Source organism: Apus apus, chromosome 4, assembly GCF_020740795.1.
Source record: "Apus apus isolate bApuApu2 chromosome 4, bApuApu2.pri.cur, whole genome shotgun sequence".
Taxonomy (NCBI): Eukaryota; Metazoa; Chordata; class Aves; order Apodiformes; family Apodidae; genus Apus; species Apus apus.
Genome location: NC_067285.1, coordinates 72,572,542 through 72,593,591, shown reverse-complemented (window position 1 = coordinate 72,593,591; position 21,050 = coordinate 72,572,542). Strand labels below are relative to the sequence as shown.

The 21,050-nt window shown below is 38.3% G+C and overlaps 1 protein-coding gene across 1 annotated transcript; it reads left to right on the top strand.

Annotated features, from left to right (window-relative positions):
• Positions 1-1,279: 1,279 nt before the first annotated feature.
• Positions 1,280-19,636, top strand: GASK1B (golgi associated kinase 1B). Its single transcript, XM_051619676.1, has 5 exons — positions 1,280-1,370; positions 1,965-3,240; positions 11,111-11,325; positions 14,776-15,002; positions 15,274-19,636. Exons 2-5 carry the CDS (start codon positions 2,244-2,246, stop codon positions 15,479-15,481), a joined length of 1,647 nt encoding a protein of 548 aa, XP_051475636.1. The 5' UTR covers positions 1,280-1,370; positions 1,965-2,243; the 3' UTR covers positions 15,482-19,636.
• The last annotated feature ends 1,414 nt before the right edge of the window (positions 19,637-21,050 follow it).

The following is a 21,050-nucleotide window of genomic DNA, read 5'->3' as shown; positions in this document are numbered from 1 at the left end:
ATGTATGTGTAAATATGTGCTATGGGTGAAATTCTGCTCTTAGGCTGCAATATCCAGTTACCTTTATTTACCCATATAACTTTTCTGATAGTTTGCACTCACTTTATACCATTTAATAGGATATAGGAGGCTGTTCTCATTGTGAGCTGTGTGTCATGTCTGTTGGTCAAATGGGCTGCAAAGCTGGTATCTCTCACTAATGACCCTTCATCTTTCAGAGGGGCCCTCAAGCACCTAAGACTGATCTAATAATGTCCATCTCTGGCAACTTCTTTAAAGTAAAAAAAAGGTTAAGCACTGGTAACCACATCTTTACTGACTTCATTGGTACACTTGCCTGGAGCTTTTTGAAATCATCTTCTTTGGGATATGTCCATTCAGTCAAATTTGAACTAAAAACCAACCAACCAAACAAAAAAGCCACCAAACTTGAGTGTGCAGAGAGATTTTTCAGAATTCCTATTACCAGATTTGGAAAATGCAGGTGATATGAAGGCTCTTCTGGTAACAGGCACAGATCCTGAAATCTTAACGCAACAGTACACATTCAGAAAAAAAATAAAGTGATGGCAAGTGAAAAAATCCACTCACAAAGTTTATACATTCAGATTGGACCCATGTACAACCAATTTCTTAACCATTCCCCTTTCTATTAATTATAGAGAAGATATTTCCATTAAGATTGATAAATTACAGTAAACATTTTAATATTTTACACTTAGACTAAGTGAGGAGTCAGAAGTCAGAGCTTTGCCAGTGTCTCACTGTTAGCACCGTGCAAGCCCTTAACCTTCTCTGTGTCGATTTTTCCATCTGTATGGTGACTATGCTGTGACTCAGTAAGGAAAGCAGAAATAGAAAAGACTCCTGAGCTGCTTAATAGCATATTAATAGCATTTTTTAAACTACTGTTTTTCATTTCCCAGCACAAGATCATATGATTCCCAAGTGTTCTAAAATTCAGAGGGACATTTTATTTTTAATTTTTAAAAAATGAAAAATGGGAATGTCTTCAGTGCATTTGCATGCAGTGCACTAGAGGGCCCTCAGGAGTTAGAAATGGATGGAATGCACTTTTGGAAGGCACAGACTTTACAGGACTTTTCATTACAGAATTTAAAATAGAAGTTGCTGGGTGTGTTGCTTTTTTTTAATAACGTGAAGTTCATGTAAGTTTATAGCAGTTCATATGCAAACCACCTCTCAGTACAGTTAGCTACCAAAGAGTATTTAGCTTGCAATGAAATACCCAAATGTGAACCATACTTAAAAACTCTGTATTAGAATACTTTGAGAATGTCAGCTTTTATTAAGTTGCTCTTACTAAGCTAAGGAGTTTACCAGAATGAAGGATGTGTCAAGCTGAATAGGTAAGAGATTTTCTATTTTTATAGCAAAATATGTATATACACACACAACATGCACTTATTCTGTCTTTATTTCTTTTTAAAAGAATATATAAGCCACTGTAATTTTATTTGAAAAAGTATAGATAGATCTTATTTATGGCCTCACAAGGGTGACAAGAACTAACTTTCATATTTAATGTATGTTTATGAGTGTGAACTATATTCATATTCAACTAGGGAAATCTGGCATTGCTATTGTATTTTTCTGTTGGTGAATATGTGCATATTTTAACTGCTAAAGTTACTGGTGCTTAATCTGTATCATTTACAGTATTTCTATAACATGAGATTATAACATTGTCTCATAAGAAAAATATAATCTGGGTTTGACAAGCTTTTCTTCTAATGCTGGAATGCAGTTAGCTGAGATTGCAAATTGAGCCTGTATTTCATTACTTTGGTGTTTAATTTATAGTGTAATGAGAAAGTGAAAAATGTATCCTGACAAATTTCTAGATACATACCATCTCTTCTGGAACTTGTCTCTTAAAAATATAAAACCACATGTCATACACAAGTAATGAAATGAAATACTACTACTCTTCTTTTTTGCAGTTTGCAAAGGAGCTACTTCAGATATTTTAGACTAAAAGTCAGTAAACTTTGCTTATGTAGCTGGCTCCATTCATTCTCTGAAGCCAGTCACTTCCTCTGTGGTGGCTGATAATTTAACAGCTTGAGAAGGTGGAGTGTCAGCACCTTTAGTACTAAACACATTCCCAGGCATATCAGTAGCCTCTGTCCATCACTCATGCTGGAAGCTATTTGGGAAAAGAGAAATAGAGAAAGGGAAATCATGCATCATCATCCCTACTGGAAAGTACAGAAGACTTTATGCTGTTTTCATCATGTGGATTCACTAGAGAAATGACCACCTTTGATCAACCAAGTAAAATAAAAAACTTGTTTATTTGCTGCCTGTGCCCACCACGGGTGCTAAGGTTCCGGACTTGCAGGCGCCCAAGGACAAGGAGGAATCTGCTAGTGGGCACCGCATGTGTGATCTACCTAGGGTTCCTTGTCAGTCAAGTGGGTTATGTTTTACCCCAGCACAAAGGAGGACACCAAAAGATCGGTTCCAGAAGTCTCCAAGATGCAGCCCAAACTCCTTTTTTGGGCATCCCACTGGATGGCACCCTGTCACCACCCAAATTCCAGGAACCCCAGCTTGGTAGCAATGGGACCTTGCCGCCACCCAATGTAGTTTATATCACCCTGCGGTCCAAGCGCAGCAAGCCTGCCAATATCAGAGGCACCGTGAAGCCAAAGCGCAGGAAGAAACATGCAACTCCTTTGTTCTATGGGCAGCACTTTCCAAAAGCTGCTTTTATGGATCGGGCAGAAACCTTTGCCCAGCAGCTGGGGCCAGCTACACGTGTCACAGGTGCAATGAGAGCAGCAATAGCTCTGGAGACAAGAAAGCACCAACTGGATGAAGACAGGCATAAAGGAATGACAATCAGAGAAATGGCTCACCAGAGAACTGAAGGGATTTCTGGACCTATAAAGGCACAGCCCCAGTCTGAGGAAAGCAACATCAGGATCTACAGTGAGAGCTCTCCCTCTTGGCTGAGCAAAGATGACATCCTAAACATGCGCATGCTGGCAGATTCTCAGATAGCGAGCATCCAAGAGGTACCTTCTCACAAAGCATTCCTGGTGGTATTTGCAGGGGGTCCCAGCACCACAGGAACTGCTTGTAACCAGCGGCACTGTGGCATCATCAAAAGACCTTTCGACATGAGCGAGGTGTTTGCCTTTCATTTGGATAGGATCTTGGGGCTGAACAGGAGCTTACCTTCTGTAAGCAGGAGATTGGACTTCTTCCAAGGTAACACATTCCTTTGGTTTTCAGCTTGCAGGCGGGGTACTGAGGTTTCCTTCTCCCGCCCCTGTTAACCACAGGGCAGCAGCCACCTTCAGCTCCGGTGAGCCTGAGAACTAACACCATCATGACAGGGAAGTAAAGCTGGTATCTGTGCAATTTCTGCAGTGCAATTACCCTGTTTGAAGGGAGCAGTGCCCCAAAGTTTAGATCAAATACCAGTGAGCTGCCAAGAGGCATAACAATTTCTCTTCCATAAGAATCTGGAATGAGAAAAAGAGTCACCACAGAGTGCATGATGTTGTACAGACTGCCTGAAGTGAAACTGGTGAGAGAAATTCCAGAATACCCTGTGATTTGATGGCTATTTCTGATTTTTTAAAAATGTTTTCTCACCTTTTCAATTTGACTTGAATAAAATGTTGTTGAAAATGAGCACAAGAATTCAGCTCTCAGACAGATGGTAGGAAAGGAGTTTTGTATTTAGTCAGATAACCTACTCAGAGAGGCAGGGGAATTTCCTGCAGAAGCTTGATGCTGCTATCAAGGACTAATGTCTCTGGGAACTTAATTTTTTTTTTTAAAAAGTGTTTTCCTCTTCCCTGGTAATAAAAAAAACCCAACACAACAACCAACCCACTACATTTCAGTGAATCCTACTGTGCATTTTGAGATTCATTAGACATCTGTATATTATGCAAATAAATATGCACCATAAATACATAATTCTCTTACATGATTAGTATGAGGATTACAATGACAAATGGATTTTTATTCTTTAGTGAAATTGAAGATAGGTTACAGACACAAGTTAAAAGTAAGTCTACTTCTAACACTGCTATCTTGTTTAAGATGTTTTCAGCCTAACTGCTATTTTTGTACAGTCACAAATCACAATCCTAAAGGACTACGTTGCATTTTAATGAATCATTGCTGAAGTGGCTAGCTATGTTTTTACTGTTCCTTTCTTGCTGCTGAAATTAGCTTATACAGAATATTTTTATATCAGACTGTTTTCAAAGAAACAAAAGTAATGCAAGAATGACTTTCTAAAGTCTGATAGCAGGAAGAGGACCCAGTGTTCTCAGATTTCTTCCTGCTTCATAAACTTTCCTTTTGGCACCCTGTAAAACAATATGAATGAATCTCGAGGAACAACTGTTTGGAGGCTTCTGAATAATATTCGTATTTGCAGAGCATGGAAGATACATTATGCCTACATTATTTTTAGGATCAAGATTTATTGCTATAGAGCTGTCATAAGGCATTAAGGTAGTTTGGTTGGAAGAATCCTGCTCAGTGTGGCTGTGGAGATGATGGACTGCAAGCCTCTGAAAATTGCTATTAGGCTAATTGTGCATTGTGTTGCTCAGTGTCTGTCACCTTAAAGTGTATTTTGCGCTGCCTGGGACAGAAAATGTCATTCTGCCCTCTTTTTCATTTCCTCATAACTGGCCACGTTCCTCTAGCAAGAAGAGTGTTGCTAGGTGATGTGAAGAGAAATAACATTATTTTGGTCTCCCTTCATTTTTTCCAGCTAAAGGGTGAACAGAGCATTTGGAACAGTTACTTTACCTTTTCTCTCTCCATTTCTTTGGCTCTGAAATATGCTGGAGCTCAGATGCCTAATATCTGCTTGAGCTCATTACTATTTACATGTTTGTGTTCGGCATAATCTGGAAAACATCTGTGTTGAGAAAATGAGCAAAAATGTAATATTCTTAAAAACATTAACAATTAGCGAGTTAATTTCTATAACCCATGTGTATTTAAGTTAATATTAGCTAGGCACTGTAAAGTTTTTTTACAGGGCAACTTGTGTGAATCAGGGTTATTCATATGGCAAAGAAAGCAATGCAGGATTAGAGACTGGACATGTATGTATAAATGTACACAATTTCTGGGCTTACATCTCTCTCTCTGCGACACATCCCTTTAGCTTGTCTCAGTTGTGACATGATGCAACCAGACATGTTTGATGTAGCATTCAAATCTTAAAAAAATGGGCTTTTCAAAACTGTCATTCATGTTGTCAAAAGCTGTTTCAAAGAACTGCTTAGTAAATCCCTGTATAGGTTCTGTTTCCTCTACTCCCACAAATCCTCCACTGATACATTCATTTTTTGAAGTCTAGAAAAATACTATCTGCAAGTCCTCTATCTGCTGCCCATACCTTTCCTGGTTAACTGTAAACTCTTTAAGCTGAGACTTTTTAAAATGGTTTATCTTATTTTTCCATCCTGGATGGAAGAACCAGTTATGATAACTATTTCTCTCATTCTGTGATTAATTGTTCAAACAAAAAGCCTAGGGAGTACGGGTGAGCAAAGCCCTTTTGATTTCAGTGTTACGGAACTAAAATAGCATGATTCTAGGCATAGGCAAGCACTCATTTATTACTCCCATTGCTACCTACAAGGTATGAAAAATGTTGAGAGCTCTAAAACGTCTATAAACAAAGAAGGATAAACCTGTAAAAAACCCAAATACTCATAAAACTTTGTCTGTTGTGGAGAAAATGGAGGCTGACCCTGGTGTGTCCGAGTTTTGGGATGGTCACATTAATACCACAGGACTGAGAATCTTCATTATTTGATCACCTTGAGAAACAGACAAGACATAAGTGACCTCGCCTAGTGTTACAGTCCTACCTTAATTAATTTGCATAAAAGCTAAGTAAAATAACTGCACACATTGCTTCCAGCTCAGCAACAGCATTTGCAGGGTAGGATGATCGCAGTGCATGTTAGGACTTGAGCTACAACTGGAGTAGCATGGACTGGAGCAAGCTTGGTCCTGTGTTGCAGCTGACAGCTGTAGAAATAGGACTCTGGCTCCTTGGCTCATAGCAACACAGCTGAGTTCTTTACTCAGCTTTTGGTACAAAATACACAGCTATTGCTATGTGCTTTCATTGCACCACTGGCTGAGGGCCTGAACTGCTGCATGCTGACAACCACCCTCTTCCCCCTTGTTTTCTGATATCATAAGTTTGGCTAAATGTTTTGTCCTGTGTTGAGAAGAATAAGCCCAAGTGTACTCAATTCAGTTGAGCTTTTTTTTAGCTAAAATTCTTTTTAGCTAAAAATAGATAAATACTATCTATCCAGAACCACTTCTCCACCCCCTCCTACTCCAACATGCAAAAAACTCTTCCTTTAAATAACACCTTTCATGGTTGGCTTAGTGCAAATAAAAGAATGACATGTGATAGATAGCTCCACTGGTCATACTTGTCATTTTGTTTTACTGGCCTCTACATGATGATAAATGGAACCACAGGTTTTTCCATGTTATATCCTGCACTATCAATCTGTCCTTGCCATCCCACCAAAAGTTATGCAAAAGCAGGCAAAGATGTTATGAATCACTAATGTCAGGGCAAATGCTGCCTTATGCATTCAGGATGCTTTAAAAGGCTTCAATTTATCTGACCTGTTTTGTCTGTCAATCCAAACAACTTACACCATAGTGTTGTACCTCTCAAAGGGTTACCAGAGGGCGTATTTCCAATGTTTTGCTGGGTAGAGAAGTACATTTCTAAGCAATTACACAGTCCATAATCTAGAGAGAAACCGATGCACATTTTATGCATTCCTTAATTTCAACATCCATATGAGCACAGGACAGAAACAGTGCAAATAAGGTGCAGAGGGAAGAAAGAAAAGTGGACCAACTTCTCTCTGTTTCTATCCCCTAAAGGTTCCCTCAGAACTTAAACTCTCAAATTCAAGTAATATTCTGTATGTCAGTCCCTGTCAACTTTCCACACTACATTACCTTTTCCTGCTCATATGTGGGCAACTAAACTGTTTTTCAAATGTGACAGTGTTAAACTATACTGCTTTACAGTAACAACAGGGAATCTGAGAAAGGGCTTTAAGTGAAATATTTGATCTTTTTAGTGACATTTATTGGAAAATATTTTATTTTGAGGAAGTAATAAAAATTGCTGTAGATACAAGTTAGAGCACAAGATGGGAGAATATCCTTGCAAGTATTTGCAAGAGTATCTTTGTGGTTAAGAAGAATAGACACTATTTCCAAAGTGATGTGATGCATGGATATCTAAGTTGATGCCTGTGTTGAAGAAGGCATGCAGTGATAAATTATCTAACTACACATGAAGCAGTTTGAATGCCTTTAGGTAGTCTAGACTCAGCAGCCTGAGGTTTCACCTGTGCTAGTTTATTAAAATTAGGATATCCTGAGGCAGTAGCTCCTAAGGGCCTAAGAGATTTTTAGAAATATTTTGATGTTTAAAAAAAATCTATATCAATTGCTAGGAAGCTGGTTCCAACATGAGTTTAAAAAAAATCTTTCCCATATAATATTGCAGATAATCCTCAGATAGTCAAGCAGGTATATTGATTAAAAATGGCAGCTGAAAAAAGTAAGCTCTGGACAAGATTCAGTGCAATGCAGCTGCAGCAAAAGAAAAGTAGTAGCCCTTTGTGTTAGTATATAAAGCTGATTAGAAGTGCATGCAGAACTTGCTGGACTTATTCTGGTGTGCTCAACCTCCTCAGTTTTGGCTGTATGAAACTGGAAGATTTGATTCTTAGCCAAGACTTGCTTTTCAACATTCAGTTAGATTCAGCCCTACCCTTATGAGGTTTGAATCAGAAAAGTGCCACTGATTTCAGTGGGGTCATGCCAATTCATCTAGCAATGAATCAGGCCCCTTATCTGCTTTAATTCAGTCTCTTCATGTTTTTCCTGCATGTGTCAAAAATTTGAGTCACTGCTTCTTACTGAAGCTGCTGTTTAATATTCCTGTAATTCAATTTATATTACAGGGTTGAAAGATTTTATTTTGGCTCTTCTTTTCTGCTCCCATTTCCTCTGAAATGCAAACATTTCCTGTATTTAGTCTTGGTCTTTTAAAAGTGTTTTTTATATCTTAATGGAAACTTGCAAGATAATATTTTTCAAGTATTTATATTACTATTGTTTATCATGTCTCTTTTGGGTAGACAGGAGATGTTTGTTTCGTTAGAAGACTGTTTATGTATTTGGTTTCTGGAAGAATTAATAAAAACATTCATTACATAAGCTGTTATTAGAGGTATAAAAATAATAGATCAGACTGAGTCCTGAAGAAAGCTGCCCTTTGTTGAAAATTCCCAATGCTTATACAGACTTTCTCCACCTGGCCTGGAAAAGAAGCTTAGCTGATAGCTGACCTGACTTGGTAAAGTAATCTACAATGTAGGTGATGGAGCCAGAGCATGAGAGATGGGGAAGTAGCTAGGATTTCCCCAGTTAAATTTCCAAGTACTTATTCAGGCACCTCAGTAGAAGATAACCTTGATTTTCAGGAGTGCTCAGGACTGTTTTTCCAACAGAGGAAAGTGTGGAGCATGGAGCTGATAAAGGTAGTGCTGATCCTAGTGAAAGTGAGATATTGATGTTGTTAATGGGAGGACACTTTCTGTAGTCCTAAGGAAACACTGGGCAACTGGGAGGGAAGTTAAAGAGGTGGTGGAGATGCACATTGGGTTGGTTTAGGGACTAGCTTGTATGTGCAAGCCATGGTAGAGAAGATCAAGTACATTCTGGTTTTGGAGAGGAGTTTTTTCTTGGGGTTGATTGCACATGGGGCCTATCATGCTGTCATGGCAAACACACAATCGATCTTCACATATGATTCACTGCTAAGTATGAGCAAAGATGATTTATTACCTGTTGTTTTAGATCAATTGGCATCCTTTGAACAAGTTGCTTTTCAATTCAGCTGTATGAAGATCTGTTTTTAACAGCTCTTGCTGCTTACAGATGGAGCATTCAAGTTCGCAGCTTTTACCTTGCCTTTGGCACTGATCCTGGTCTTCTGTGCCCTATTCTCTGTCTGCATTGCCAGTGGAGTAGGTGCCATGGATTTCATTGCCTTCTTGCAAATTTCTGGAAGACTCTTTTCAGATGCATCCCTGACAATTTGGGCACGTGGAAGACAGACAGTTTAGGCTGAATTTAACTACGTAATAAATAGTGCGGACTTTAAGCTCATTGACCGTCAAGATGTATAAAACTTTAAAATTTATATATATACATGTTCCAACACTTGCTATTTAGGAAATAGCAGCTTTGCAGTTAAATGATTCCTCTTCTCTGTACCAAGACATCTGTCACGAGCCAATGCCATCACAGAGGCTACCAAAAGTCATGATGCTTCCTAGACCTCCCCCCCGCAGTGTGGAGAGGTTTTTAAAAGAAACTGAGGGCACACATAGTCTTCTCTCTACACCCAAAAATATAAAGGATTTCTCTGTTTTAATGCATGTGCAAGCCAGTCAGTCCTGAGTCTTCGGCAGTTTAAGGCAGCAGCAGCATTGCATCAGCAATGATCAGCAGAGTTCCACTTTACTAATACAATAGATATGCCTGTTACTTGATATTGGGCACAATGTATTTACCAGTTCTTATACTGTGAAAGCTCGTTTTAAATTCTTTATCAAGGTTTCTTTCCACTAAGAACCCTGAACGGTTGAATTTACCAAAGCTAAGCCTCTTGACTTAGTTTCAGGGAACAACAGAACACAGAAGAATTAGGCCAAAATAGCGACTATATGAAACAGATCTCATGTTATCATAGAATGGTTAAGGTTGGAAGGGACCTTAAAGATCATCAGGTTCCAACCTCCCTGCAATAAGCAGGGACACCTTGCACCAGACCAGGCTGCACAAAGACTCATCCAACCTTAAACCATAAACACCGCCAAGAAGGGGACATCTACAACCTCCCTGGGCAACCTATTCCAGCACCTTACTACCCTCATGGTGAAGAATTTCTTCCTGATGTCTAACCTAACTCTACCCTCTTTCTCCATTACCCCTTGTCCTATCACTGCCCTCTCTGGTGAAAAGCTCCTTCCCAGCTTTCCTGCAGCCCCTTCAGGTGCTGGAAGGCCACTATAAGGTCTCCCTGGAGCCTTCTCTTCTCCAGGCTGAACAGACCCAACTCTCTCAGCCTGTCTTTATAGCAGAGGCGCTCCAGCTCTTTGATTATCATTGTGGCCTTTCTCTCCCACAGCTCCATGCCTTTTCTGTGCTGAGGGCACCAGAACTGTACACAGTATTCCAGGCGGGGCCTCACCAGAGCAGAGTAGAGGGGCAGAATCACCTCCCTGGCCCTGCTGGCCACACTTCTTTTGATGCAGCCCAGGATGCAGTTGGCTGTCTGGGCTCCAGCACACAATGGCAGCTCATGTCGAGCTTCTCATCAACTACCACCCCCAAATCTTTCTTCTCAGGACTGCTCTCTAGCCATTCTCCCCCCAGCCTGTATTTGTGCCAGGGTAAAAACCCCCATCATGTCAAGGTGCTAAGCTCACACTCTTTAGTGTTCTCATAGAATTTCAGAGCTGTGAAATCATATATTATAGGCCTAAAATACTAAAGATAACAAAATAAGTCTACTTTGAATATAGGATTCTTAGTATTTCTATGCCCATTATGCAGAAAAAGTACTTTGATGTAAGTTTTCACCTCTTGTAAATCATCAGTTGACTGGCATCAGAGGGAAAGTATATCATTGGTTCCCAGTGGCATTGTAGACTCAGTCTACTTATAAACTTTTTAATAGTCTATTTTAAAATATTAATTTGTAAATTAATCTTTTGCTTCAAACAGAGAAAGCCTTCTGTACACTGGAGGCATTTGTAGTGTCTATGCATCTTCCATTCTTGCAGTGGCTGGTTTTACATGTGGAATAACACCACATTAACCAAAGGATGTCAGGTTATTAGTCCCTGGCTGGTTTTCCTGCCACATCTGTGAAATGGTATAATTATTGATGCAAAGGCAATGTCTAAAGAATGATCAAGTAGGTCTGACAGTATTGTAGTATACCAATGACCTGTTTTTCCTTTTTCAGATGGTCAAGCCTGTCCTGTTATACTCTGGGATTCCTCACTGAGTCCAACAGATAATAATACCCATTCTTCAGTGAGATTAACCTGGGGGAAGTATCAGCAGCTATTGAAGCAGAAGTGCTGGCAGAATGGTAAAGTTCCCAAAGCTGAGTGGGGCTGTACCGAAATCCATCATCATGAGTGGTCCAAGATGGCACTTTTTGATTTTCTTCTGCAGGTAAAACATTTACTGAATGCAACTACCTGCCTCAAAAGTCATGTGAGCACACAAGGGACTCAGAAAAAAGTAATTTTAGCTTATTTCCTTTTTTTAAATGGGGAAGAGTTGCATTTGCGCAGTTTGAGATTGTTTCTGGTTGTTTCTTATGATTGAAATATCAAAAATGTAACTTCTAACCAGGGGTGATCTAAGTGGTTTTGATCAGCTGAAATATGGAACAAGATAACAATTGTAGTGCCTAATTTTCCTTCTTTTTAAAAACTTAGCACATGACTTAGTCAGGAGATAGTAGAACAGCAACTGATGAATGACATGGTTGCTGTTCTGTCAGTAATAGGTATTGCATATAATAATTAGCTCTCCAAATAAGACCAAGCTAGGGCTCTGTTCAGTGGTATCACTATGTGTGGCTACAGTTACAGCTACTGTGCAGCAGAATATTAATACACTCCCTGTATTAATAATAACTGAAGCAACTTGTTGGATGCCAATTTGGTCTTCCTGAGATCTGGCACTACTTTCAATTGTCCTTGCCTGCCAGACAAGTGGGGGTGACTGAGCGTCCTGCGGCACTTGCTGATTTATCTAAAACGGCAGCAAGCTCTAATTTTATGCATTGTGTTTGGCTGTTCATATAATTCAGCTTTTTAGAGTTACATTTCTTGAAATATAAAAATAATGAACTGATTTATGTGTAGTCTATCCTTGTCTTTTTCAGTCATGCTCTGGGATTAACAGATATTTCCAATTTTTTAAGTTATATTTTTGCATACACATTAAAGAGAGGATTAAATTCTTCTCTAAAAATATATCATCACTTGTCTAATGACTCTTATCTTTAGTCTTATATGAGCAAGTAATTCTTAGAAATGGTTAAAAAAACTATATGTGAATTATTTTGATGCTAAACATAGTAATGTCCTTAAAGGAACAGTGCAGTAAAAGTCAATGGTTTCATGCCATTGTCTTACTGAACAGTTTAAAATTTCTCATGAGTTCTGTGTCGATGTCTAATTTTAAAGTCTTCATAATAGAACTCCTATTATCCAAAAGGTCAGGTCAGTTAAGATACAACAGGTTTGAACAGTACATGAAATAAAGAAACAAATTACTCTTACAATAGTAGCTGATAGCAAAGTGATTTATATCTCCAGTTGCCTACCAGAAAATGAGTGTAAGTGGGTCTTACGGTTCTTAAAGACAAAATTTTATCTGGGTACTCCCAGACTTAACTTTAAAGTTTATCAGCAGTAAAACATGAATACTCTAAAACCAAAAATTGCCAAGGCAGCACCCTATGCTTCATGAGTTACTCAGAAATAAAGAATAATGGTGAAAAGTATTCTCTATTAAACATACTTCCTTCAGAAAAATGGGTTTGGTGCCTATAATAGATGTTCCTAATCTCTGTTTCACAATGCTATAAAACATAGAAGCAGGCTGAAAAATGCTTATAGATGACCTTCACTTGCCTTCTGCAAGAACTCAGGTAAAATAAGGACATTAAATGTAATATGGCTTTTCTTGATTTGGGGAGTTTGGAACTTTCATGTGCATAAATATATGACAAAAAATAATGCTAAACTACTAAGGTTGCAGCATCAGTTCTAAAATGCCCCATCACTCTGTCTTAGCACTGAAATAATGCTAAATATTATGCATAGGCCATCTATAAGACCATGATCACCTTGTCTATTTAATCCATGTAGTGAAGTGTGGTGCAGATGAATTAGGGCTATACATAAAAGGAGTCTGTCTGGAAGGCCTCTGCTTCATTTTTTTGGCAAAGCCTTTGGATGATTTGAGTAAGAGATCCCATGAGCCAGAACACTGCAAGCAAGAGGGGCCCTAGTGTCTGCCAGTGCTGAGTGCTGCTCATGAAAGAAGAAATAAGAGAAATCTATTCCTTTCCTCAGGATTTTCACAGTTAAAACAAGCACTGCCATCAAGACCAGTGGCAACAGTACTACATAATTCAGAAAAAAACAAAACAAGTCTCAGACTCTCATTTGATGAAAAAAGTACGAAGCCTTTTGAACGTGCAACATAGTTCTGCTTTAGAAGAGACCTAACAGTTCATTTCACTGGGCTGTCACAAAAATAAAGCTGTAATTTTAAAGGCTTATGTGAACATGAATGCCTTTATACTTGGAGCAGGATGAAGAGTTAGCAGCATACAATAAACAATGACATAAAAATTATTTACCTTTGCTAAGCTGTTCACTAACCCTTAGTTGTGCCAGGTCAGACTTGCACTCTGTAAGCACTTGTCAGCAGGAGCAAAGCTGCTCCCCAGGGAGAGGAGCTGGAGGCAGGAGCAGCCCCATGGCAGGCAGGGGAGGCAGTCCAGGAAGGACGGTTAAAAGCCACAGGTCCTGTGCTCTCTGAGCATCAGGCACAGATACAGCAGCAAGCCAGCTTCAAGGCCAACAAGCAGGAACCCCATGCAGGAATCCAGAAACAGCAGACAGCAAGACAAGCAGCCTTGAGGGGCTCAAATGAGAGCTGAAGGGCCCAGCCTGAGCTTAATAAGGGCTCCTGGGCCTATGGGCAGAGGGGGTGTGTGTGGAGGTCCCAGGTGAGGGTGCTTAGGGCAATTCAGGCCTCTGGGCACTCAGAGCCTTGGCAAAGTTGTTGTTTTACTCTCATCTAAGACAACAGAGGTAGAAACATTTTCACTGAGTGATTTATCCTTCCTGTCTTAGATGGTTATCCTAAAATGGCATCCTTTGCTCTGGGGGTGCCTCGATCTTGCCATTGTTTATGAAAGTGAACATAAACGACTAAGTCATACTTAACATTTACACCACTGAAGTCAGACTGGTTGTACTCCTTCCAGTGAAGTGCTGTGCGGTGAATAAGCGAGGGTTCACATTGGAAAACACAGCCTAGACCATCACGTCATTAAAGTATATTTCACAGTGCAATTCAGGGAGGCTGCTCTGTGATTATAAATGCTCTCTTAATTGCTTGCATTTTGCAGCTTCTGATGGTTTGCAGTGGCCCTTACTAACCTTTTAAATTATTTTGCATGCTATTAGTCTAAAAGGTCCCACAAAATGGGGACCCTCTGTGTGTGTCAGGCTGTGCTATTTCTATTGTTCTGCCACAGAGAAAGTATAAAAACCCTACAGTCTTCTGAAAAAAATGGAATTGTATTCACCATCTCATTATTCCAGTTACACAGTGGTATTTTTTCCTGGCTTTCAAAGAATTTTTACTGACATAACAAATTGTGGCTATAAAATGGATAAAATATGCAGTCTGTGAAATTATTTCTAATAGTACAACCAGTATGGGGACCAGGTCTTCAATGCCATTTCACTACTGACTCCAATTATACTTGTCCTTGCTTTGCTGTGTTAACAAGTGATATCTTAAAGTGACACTTTGCCCCAAATGCTTTGATATTGTTTTCACTTGGCATTCTGCTGTGCTTTGTTTTAGATCTATAATCGATTAGACAGAAACTGCTGTGGATTCAAACCTCTCAAAGAGGATTCCTGTGTGCAGCAAGGACTGAAGCTGAAATGCGGTGATCAGGATTCTGTTGACCTGACACACATAGTTCAGAGAAGGCATGACCGAAGGCATTTGGCTTTTATAGACAATAAGGGCTTCTTTGACAGAAATGAGGACAATCTTGACTTCAAAATACTACAAGGAATCAATGAGTAAGTTTTAAGTTATTAATTTCATAAAAACAAATAATTTCTTCTGAGTTAGAGAATGAGACACTAAATTACTGGAATAGGTATCACTGGCCCAAGACAGGATGTGTCTAAAAATGTGTGAGCAATCCCACTGCTGTAAAAGATAAAATTAACATGCATATGATTAGGCATGGATGGACTTCCTTTGTTGAGTTGCAGTCTATATTCATAGAATAGATTGCAATTTGGAGTGATGGCAAAGCTAATTCATGTCTTTGTGGGTTTTTTTCAGATTCCCTGAATCTGCAGTTTCAGTGCTGAGGAGCCAGCGTTTACGTGAGAAGTTGCTACAGTCTTTGTTCCTTGACAAAATATACTGGGAGAGCCAAGGAGGCAGAAAAGGAATTGAAAAGCTTATTGATGTAATAGAAAGGAGGTCCAAAATTCTTCTTACTTATATAAATGCACATGGAGCCAAAGTATTGCCCATGAATGAATGAAGGAGTCTTGCTTCGAATTGACAGTCTTTAAAAAATTTTGTATGAGGCAAAAACTGACAGTAAAATTAATTTAATTCATAGGCTTATTTAATTTTTTTCCAGTTTCAGGTTTATTTTTAAATAAGAACTCTTACAGGTTTAAAAGCATTTAAATGTCAGTTGCAGCTCAACACAGTGCAGTCATTTCTATGTCACCAGTGAAATTAAATGAAAAATAAACAAATGGTACAATAAATAATGCAGTAATTTGTAGGTACCATGAATATTCCCTCTGTTAAACTGTCTGAAGATTAGCAACAGGATTTTCAGTACATTAGGCTGGATTACTCTTACTTCTCTCATTCAAGTCAATAAAACTTTTATTACAAGTTTAAATGGGAACAGAGATTTGTAAGCACTTAATACACTGATGAAAACTACCATCGCATCTACCTGCTGAAAAATATCTAGTACAGGAATTTGTCTTTTTGATCATGAATACTAAAATAGCAACATTTCCAAAAGTTTATTTTGGTTTATTTTATTTTGATCTTTGGAAATCCGAGAACTAAATTCAGCTCTTTTACATACTGAGGTATTCACACAGGACACGAGGGAAATTTAAAAACAGAGTGAGGAGAACATGGCTTTAACAATAAGAATTCCTTTGACAAATACAGTTTTTACCTGTCCAGTATGGAGTACAATTTGTCATGAGACACTTGTTACAATGTGTTACAACATTTTCAATGCTTGTTTTGATGTGTGGGTGGATGATTGGATATTTTCTATCTATTGATTAACTGTGCATTACTCATGGAATTGTCCTTTTTTACCACTCACTTTTAAAAAGAAATTCAGTTTTAGCTTGTGTGAATATGCTGCTAAATAAGTGCACACATTTTGTTTTTGCAGCATTCTTGACAGTATTTGTTTAGAATATTTTTGAAAAGCAGACCTACTAAGGAAGTGAATGTTCACGAAGTCAGTACAGAAAACATTTGTGCTGTGTGCTCAGCACCACCCAGCAGTTCAGGCTCTGGTTTTCCATTAAGATTGACCACTGCAGGGTATGGATTTGAGCTGACAAGTATTCTTACAGGTAAGGTTGTTAGAGAAGGCTGGATAAGCACTTCATCTGTTCCAGTAATAAATTAACAACTGATATATCTGTCATAACATACATCTTCTACCTACCTGTTTAGAAAAGGCTCTTTTCATCTTTCTGCAGAAATATCTATAATCTTCTTGCCATGAGATACTTTCATAGCTACTCTTGTCTTTATGTATAGTAAAAAATATAGGGTGTATAAGATTTTAAAATATTTTTAAAAATGCTTGTGTAATGGTTTTGTTCCTTATTATGAGAAACTAAAATGTTTCATTTCAATGTTAATGTAGATGGGTGAATTTAATGTTTTAAATAACTGAAATTTCATTGCAGCTAAACCAGATTTTCTTTCTTGGTATCAGAAGAGCTTTTAAAAGTAATTGCTTTACTAAAAGAAATAAATATCAGTATAGGCAGAATTAAAGATGTTTAGTAAAATTTTAAGAGCTTGGCCATCTAAATAATCTTTTATTTTATTCTGTCAGCAAAGGGCAGACACATTTGTAAAAACTTCCTATAACTTAACTTTTACTTTAAGAGTACATGTTTTAAAGTGCCTTGGGCTTTTTAATTGCACCAAAGAAGAATTCTGTAGGATTTTAATATTATCCCATTCTTAAAATGTTTTAACTTATTAGCCAGGTAATTTCTGTCACAGAAACAAAAATATTACTGTAGCTTGCACTGTGCACAAAGCCTAGAGAAAGAAATAATTCTCTGGCTCCGTTTCATGTGGAATTCCTGTTGCCTCTCAGTAGTCCTGAATTTAAGAGATCCAAGTAGCCATGGTGCCACGCAGTACTTTAAAATGTGACCAAGTATGAAAAGCATTGTTGTAAAGAGCAGGACTTCTGGAAGGAAATCCTGCAAATGAATGTTCTTAGGAAATGAACGGTGTTTTTTGCTAGTTGTTTTTGGTGGCAGAGGCATATAGATCAAATTGCAATTGGAGCTAATCTGCAGGATGAAGCAGTATTTACAGTGATGTAAATTGTACACTGAAAGTACAAGGGGACAGGTGTATCTCCCTGTGCTGTCCAGCATGGACCAGACAGGCACATAAAGACACTGTCTTCTCAGAACTGCTGCAGGGACAGGTGAGTCCAGAGCAAATGGTGAAGGCAGACTGAGCTGTGCCATTCCTGCACACATTACACTTCACAAGGGTAAAAGAATTTTTCCTTCCCTGAAACTCTACATTTGAGTCTAGGGCAGGGCATTCTGCATCCTACTCTCACCTGACAATGGGGCCTCAGCATTATGCTATGGAGAGCTGGAGGCCTTGCTTTCTGTGCTATGTTAACATGACATTTCTCATGCATACAAACACTCTTAAAAGTCTTGAAAGAAGTCAGGAGAGGCTTTGTGAGACTGCAGAGTGGGACTGGACTGTTAATTGCTTCTGATTCTCTAATGTTGATAACAAACTCCAGAAAATGCATTTCTCCATAGTGTTTATCCTGTTGCTGTAGAGCTTGGTTCTTGAATCAGTATTGTTAATAATACAAAGTATGATTGTGATAGTGCTTATAAGTACATACTAGCCAAGTTCTAGGTTTGTTGTGTTTTTTTTTACTTTACAAAAGTGAAGAATTCTATACTTTTTGAGTGCATTTGTATAACTGCTCCAGTAAAAAATACAGAAGAAGCACTTTGCAGAGCTTGTTAGTTTGCTGCTACTACATTCAAGGTATCTACTCCCCCTTCAGTGACAGGAGGAAAGCTTCTTGGGAAATCAGTCCACTTCCTTTTAAAACAGCATGACGCTGGACTGACATTCCTGCACTGTAACATAAGTAATACTAGCCAATAGGAAAAATTCCAAAGAAGCTTTACTTTACCTATGGTGGTGATCGACAGAAAGCCAAGAAACTGCATTTTAGTAATCTTTGCCGGACTGTTTTCCATTTATGGGCATATGGGATCCGACAGACATTCATATTGCACATTACTCGGAAGGGTGTAACCAAGGGCAACAATCCAAAAGCTGGGGGTGGGAAAAGACGATTATGTCATTCTTGAGTCTGCCTGAAAGACAGAACCACATGAAATGGAATTACTAAGAAAGTCAAGAGAGATTGCTGATTTCGTAACATTGGAAGACTGAGCTTAAAATAAGTAGTACAGGCACAGATGCCTTAAAATTCCTCTGGAGTCTGCCAGAAGCTAATAAACTTGAGTGTTTCAGAAGCTGAGGACATGAAAACTTTTGTGAAGCACCGTGAGAGCAGTTTCCTTCTTTTTTGGGTGTGTGTATTTTATAATACACTATATAGAAAAGCGATAAATTCCATTATTTCGAAAAAGCAAATACAGATTTAGGGCACATGAAGGGACAAGCTTCCAGTGGTAATTCTGGGAACACTTCTTTGCATGTGTGTCTGCAAACATGAACATACATGTGTATGTATATATAACTTGGCTTGTTTCTATAAAATGGTCAGTTTGGCTAGTAAGGAGTTGTTTATACAATTTGCTGTTTACATGTAGAATTGTATTTGTGAGCAGTAAGTCCAGTTTTGAATATACACAAGTTGAAGTTTAAGCAAAACATTATTATGGATGAAACTTTTGTTCTCAAAGGATTAACTCTCCTCTTGCTAACACATCTCTATAACCTTAAAAGATTTTTGCTGTCAACTTATTTGTCCTTTTATTAATAAAAGTTCAAGTGTTATCACAAGTAATGAATTGTTTGAATCTCTGCTGCTGTTGTCATATAATGTCCAGGGATATACTAAATAAAATAATATCTTAATCAGATTTTCAGTTCAGATCTCTAAGTTGCAGTAATGAAACTGTAATATGTATTAATGTAATATGTGGATCATTAGTTACTGTTTAGAAAGAACTATGGCCTTGAAACTGCTTCTTTGGAGAAACAATCCAATCCAGGTCATGAAGCCCCTCCTGTGGAAATATTTTCTAGCTGTTGACTCATGAAACTTGTAACTCCTACTAAGATGATTCTCTGTAGCTGTGGAGCTTCTGATTACTGCAGCGTTAGTATTTCCTGCCTTCTTTAGACATTCTGACAATGCCTAGTACACAAACCTTGAGCAGAAAAGGCCATACCCATTTATGATGCCAGAACAGAACTATTGATCACTGAGTGGTAAACTTTATAACAGACCATGAACAAGTAAAGGAATAGGAGAAAGACACCGACCTCTACTTGGAACAGAGACTCACACAGAGTTAAAGTAGCCTAAGAACTTTTGGTCTCTAAAGTTTACATTTTTTCCATGATCCAAGAGAGAGTAATGGGAAACACAAAGCTGTTGAAACATTTTTAAATCTTCTCTTTCCCACACAAAATAATTCTATTTGTTTTACTTAAAACATTATTTATTTTTGCACATCACTGCTTACTTCAGGCTAAATAATCTCAAATACATTTGTGTAAATTCATTACAATTCCACCAAATTATCTCATTTCCTGATAAAACAGTTTAAGTCAATTAGGTTAATCTTTGTTCTCAGAAGGTAGAGAACTGAACCCTAAGGTCAAAAGGAGATGTTAGGAGAGTGACAAGAAGGAGAGTTGCCTGAGATAGAACATGGGTATAGAACTTGGCATACAAGTTCTCAAACCAAATATCTGTGGGCTATAAGCAGGATGTACAAGTTTTCTTTGGAGACTAACAGCCTGTTTCACCTGTATTTCTTTGGGAAACCTTCACCTATCCAAATACAAGCATTTGAAATATAAAATAAGTAGTGCAGCAGTATCTTCTTTTATGTCTCATGAAATATACAAATTGTATTTCAAAATTACATTATTAAAAATAATTTTCTGTGATATATGAACAATTCTTTATTTCTAGCTTGAAATCTGAATAAAAGATGGTGAGCAAAAGGTTTAGAGCTTCCGAGAATGAAAGATAGTAAAGCAGTGGGGTCCTCCAACAGACAATGCAGGCACTGATTTTATCATCTTCAATGACATAAGGAAGACTGTGAACAATGAAATTTCCAAGGATACAAATGATACTAAGCTCTTTTGCATATTCATATGATAGACTAATAGTGAAGAATTCTAGAAGAACCTCATGAAACTGAGCAGGTTCAACCCAGCAGATGGGTTTCAGTGTAGATTCATGTAAATGCCTTCCTTGGTTGCTGTGTGTGTGTGTGCTTGGTCTCCACACCTGAAGAAGTAAGAGGTGAAGTTAAGAGTCAGTAGAGTGAAGAACAGCAGAAGTGATCAAGGTGGTGAAACAGCTGTCTTGAAAGGAGAGATTTCTTCAGTTTGACAAAGAGAAAGCTGCAGAGACTGGCAACTTCAGTTTACAAAATCATGAAGATAATGGATGATGTGAATGCATGAAGTATTATTCAGCAAATCCTGCAATACCAGAAGTGTGGAGCATCCAGGGAAACTAGTAGCTCTTTTAAGCAAATAAAGTTCTTCACACAGCAGATATTCAACTTCTGGAACTTGCTGCCATGAGGGACTGTGGAAGCTGATAGCATCAG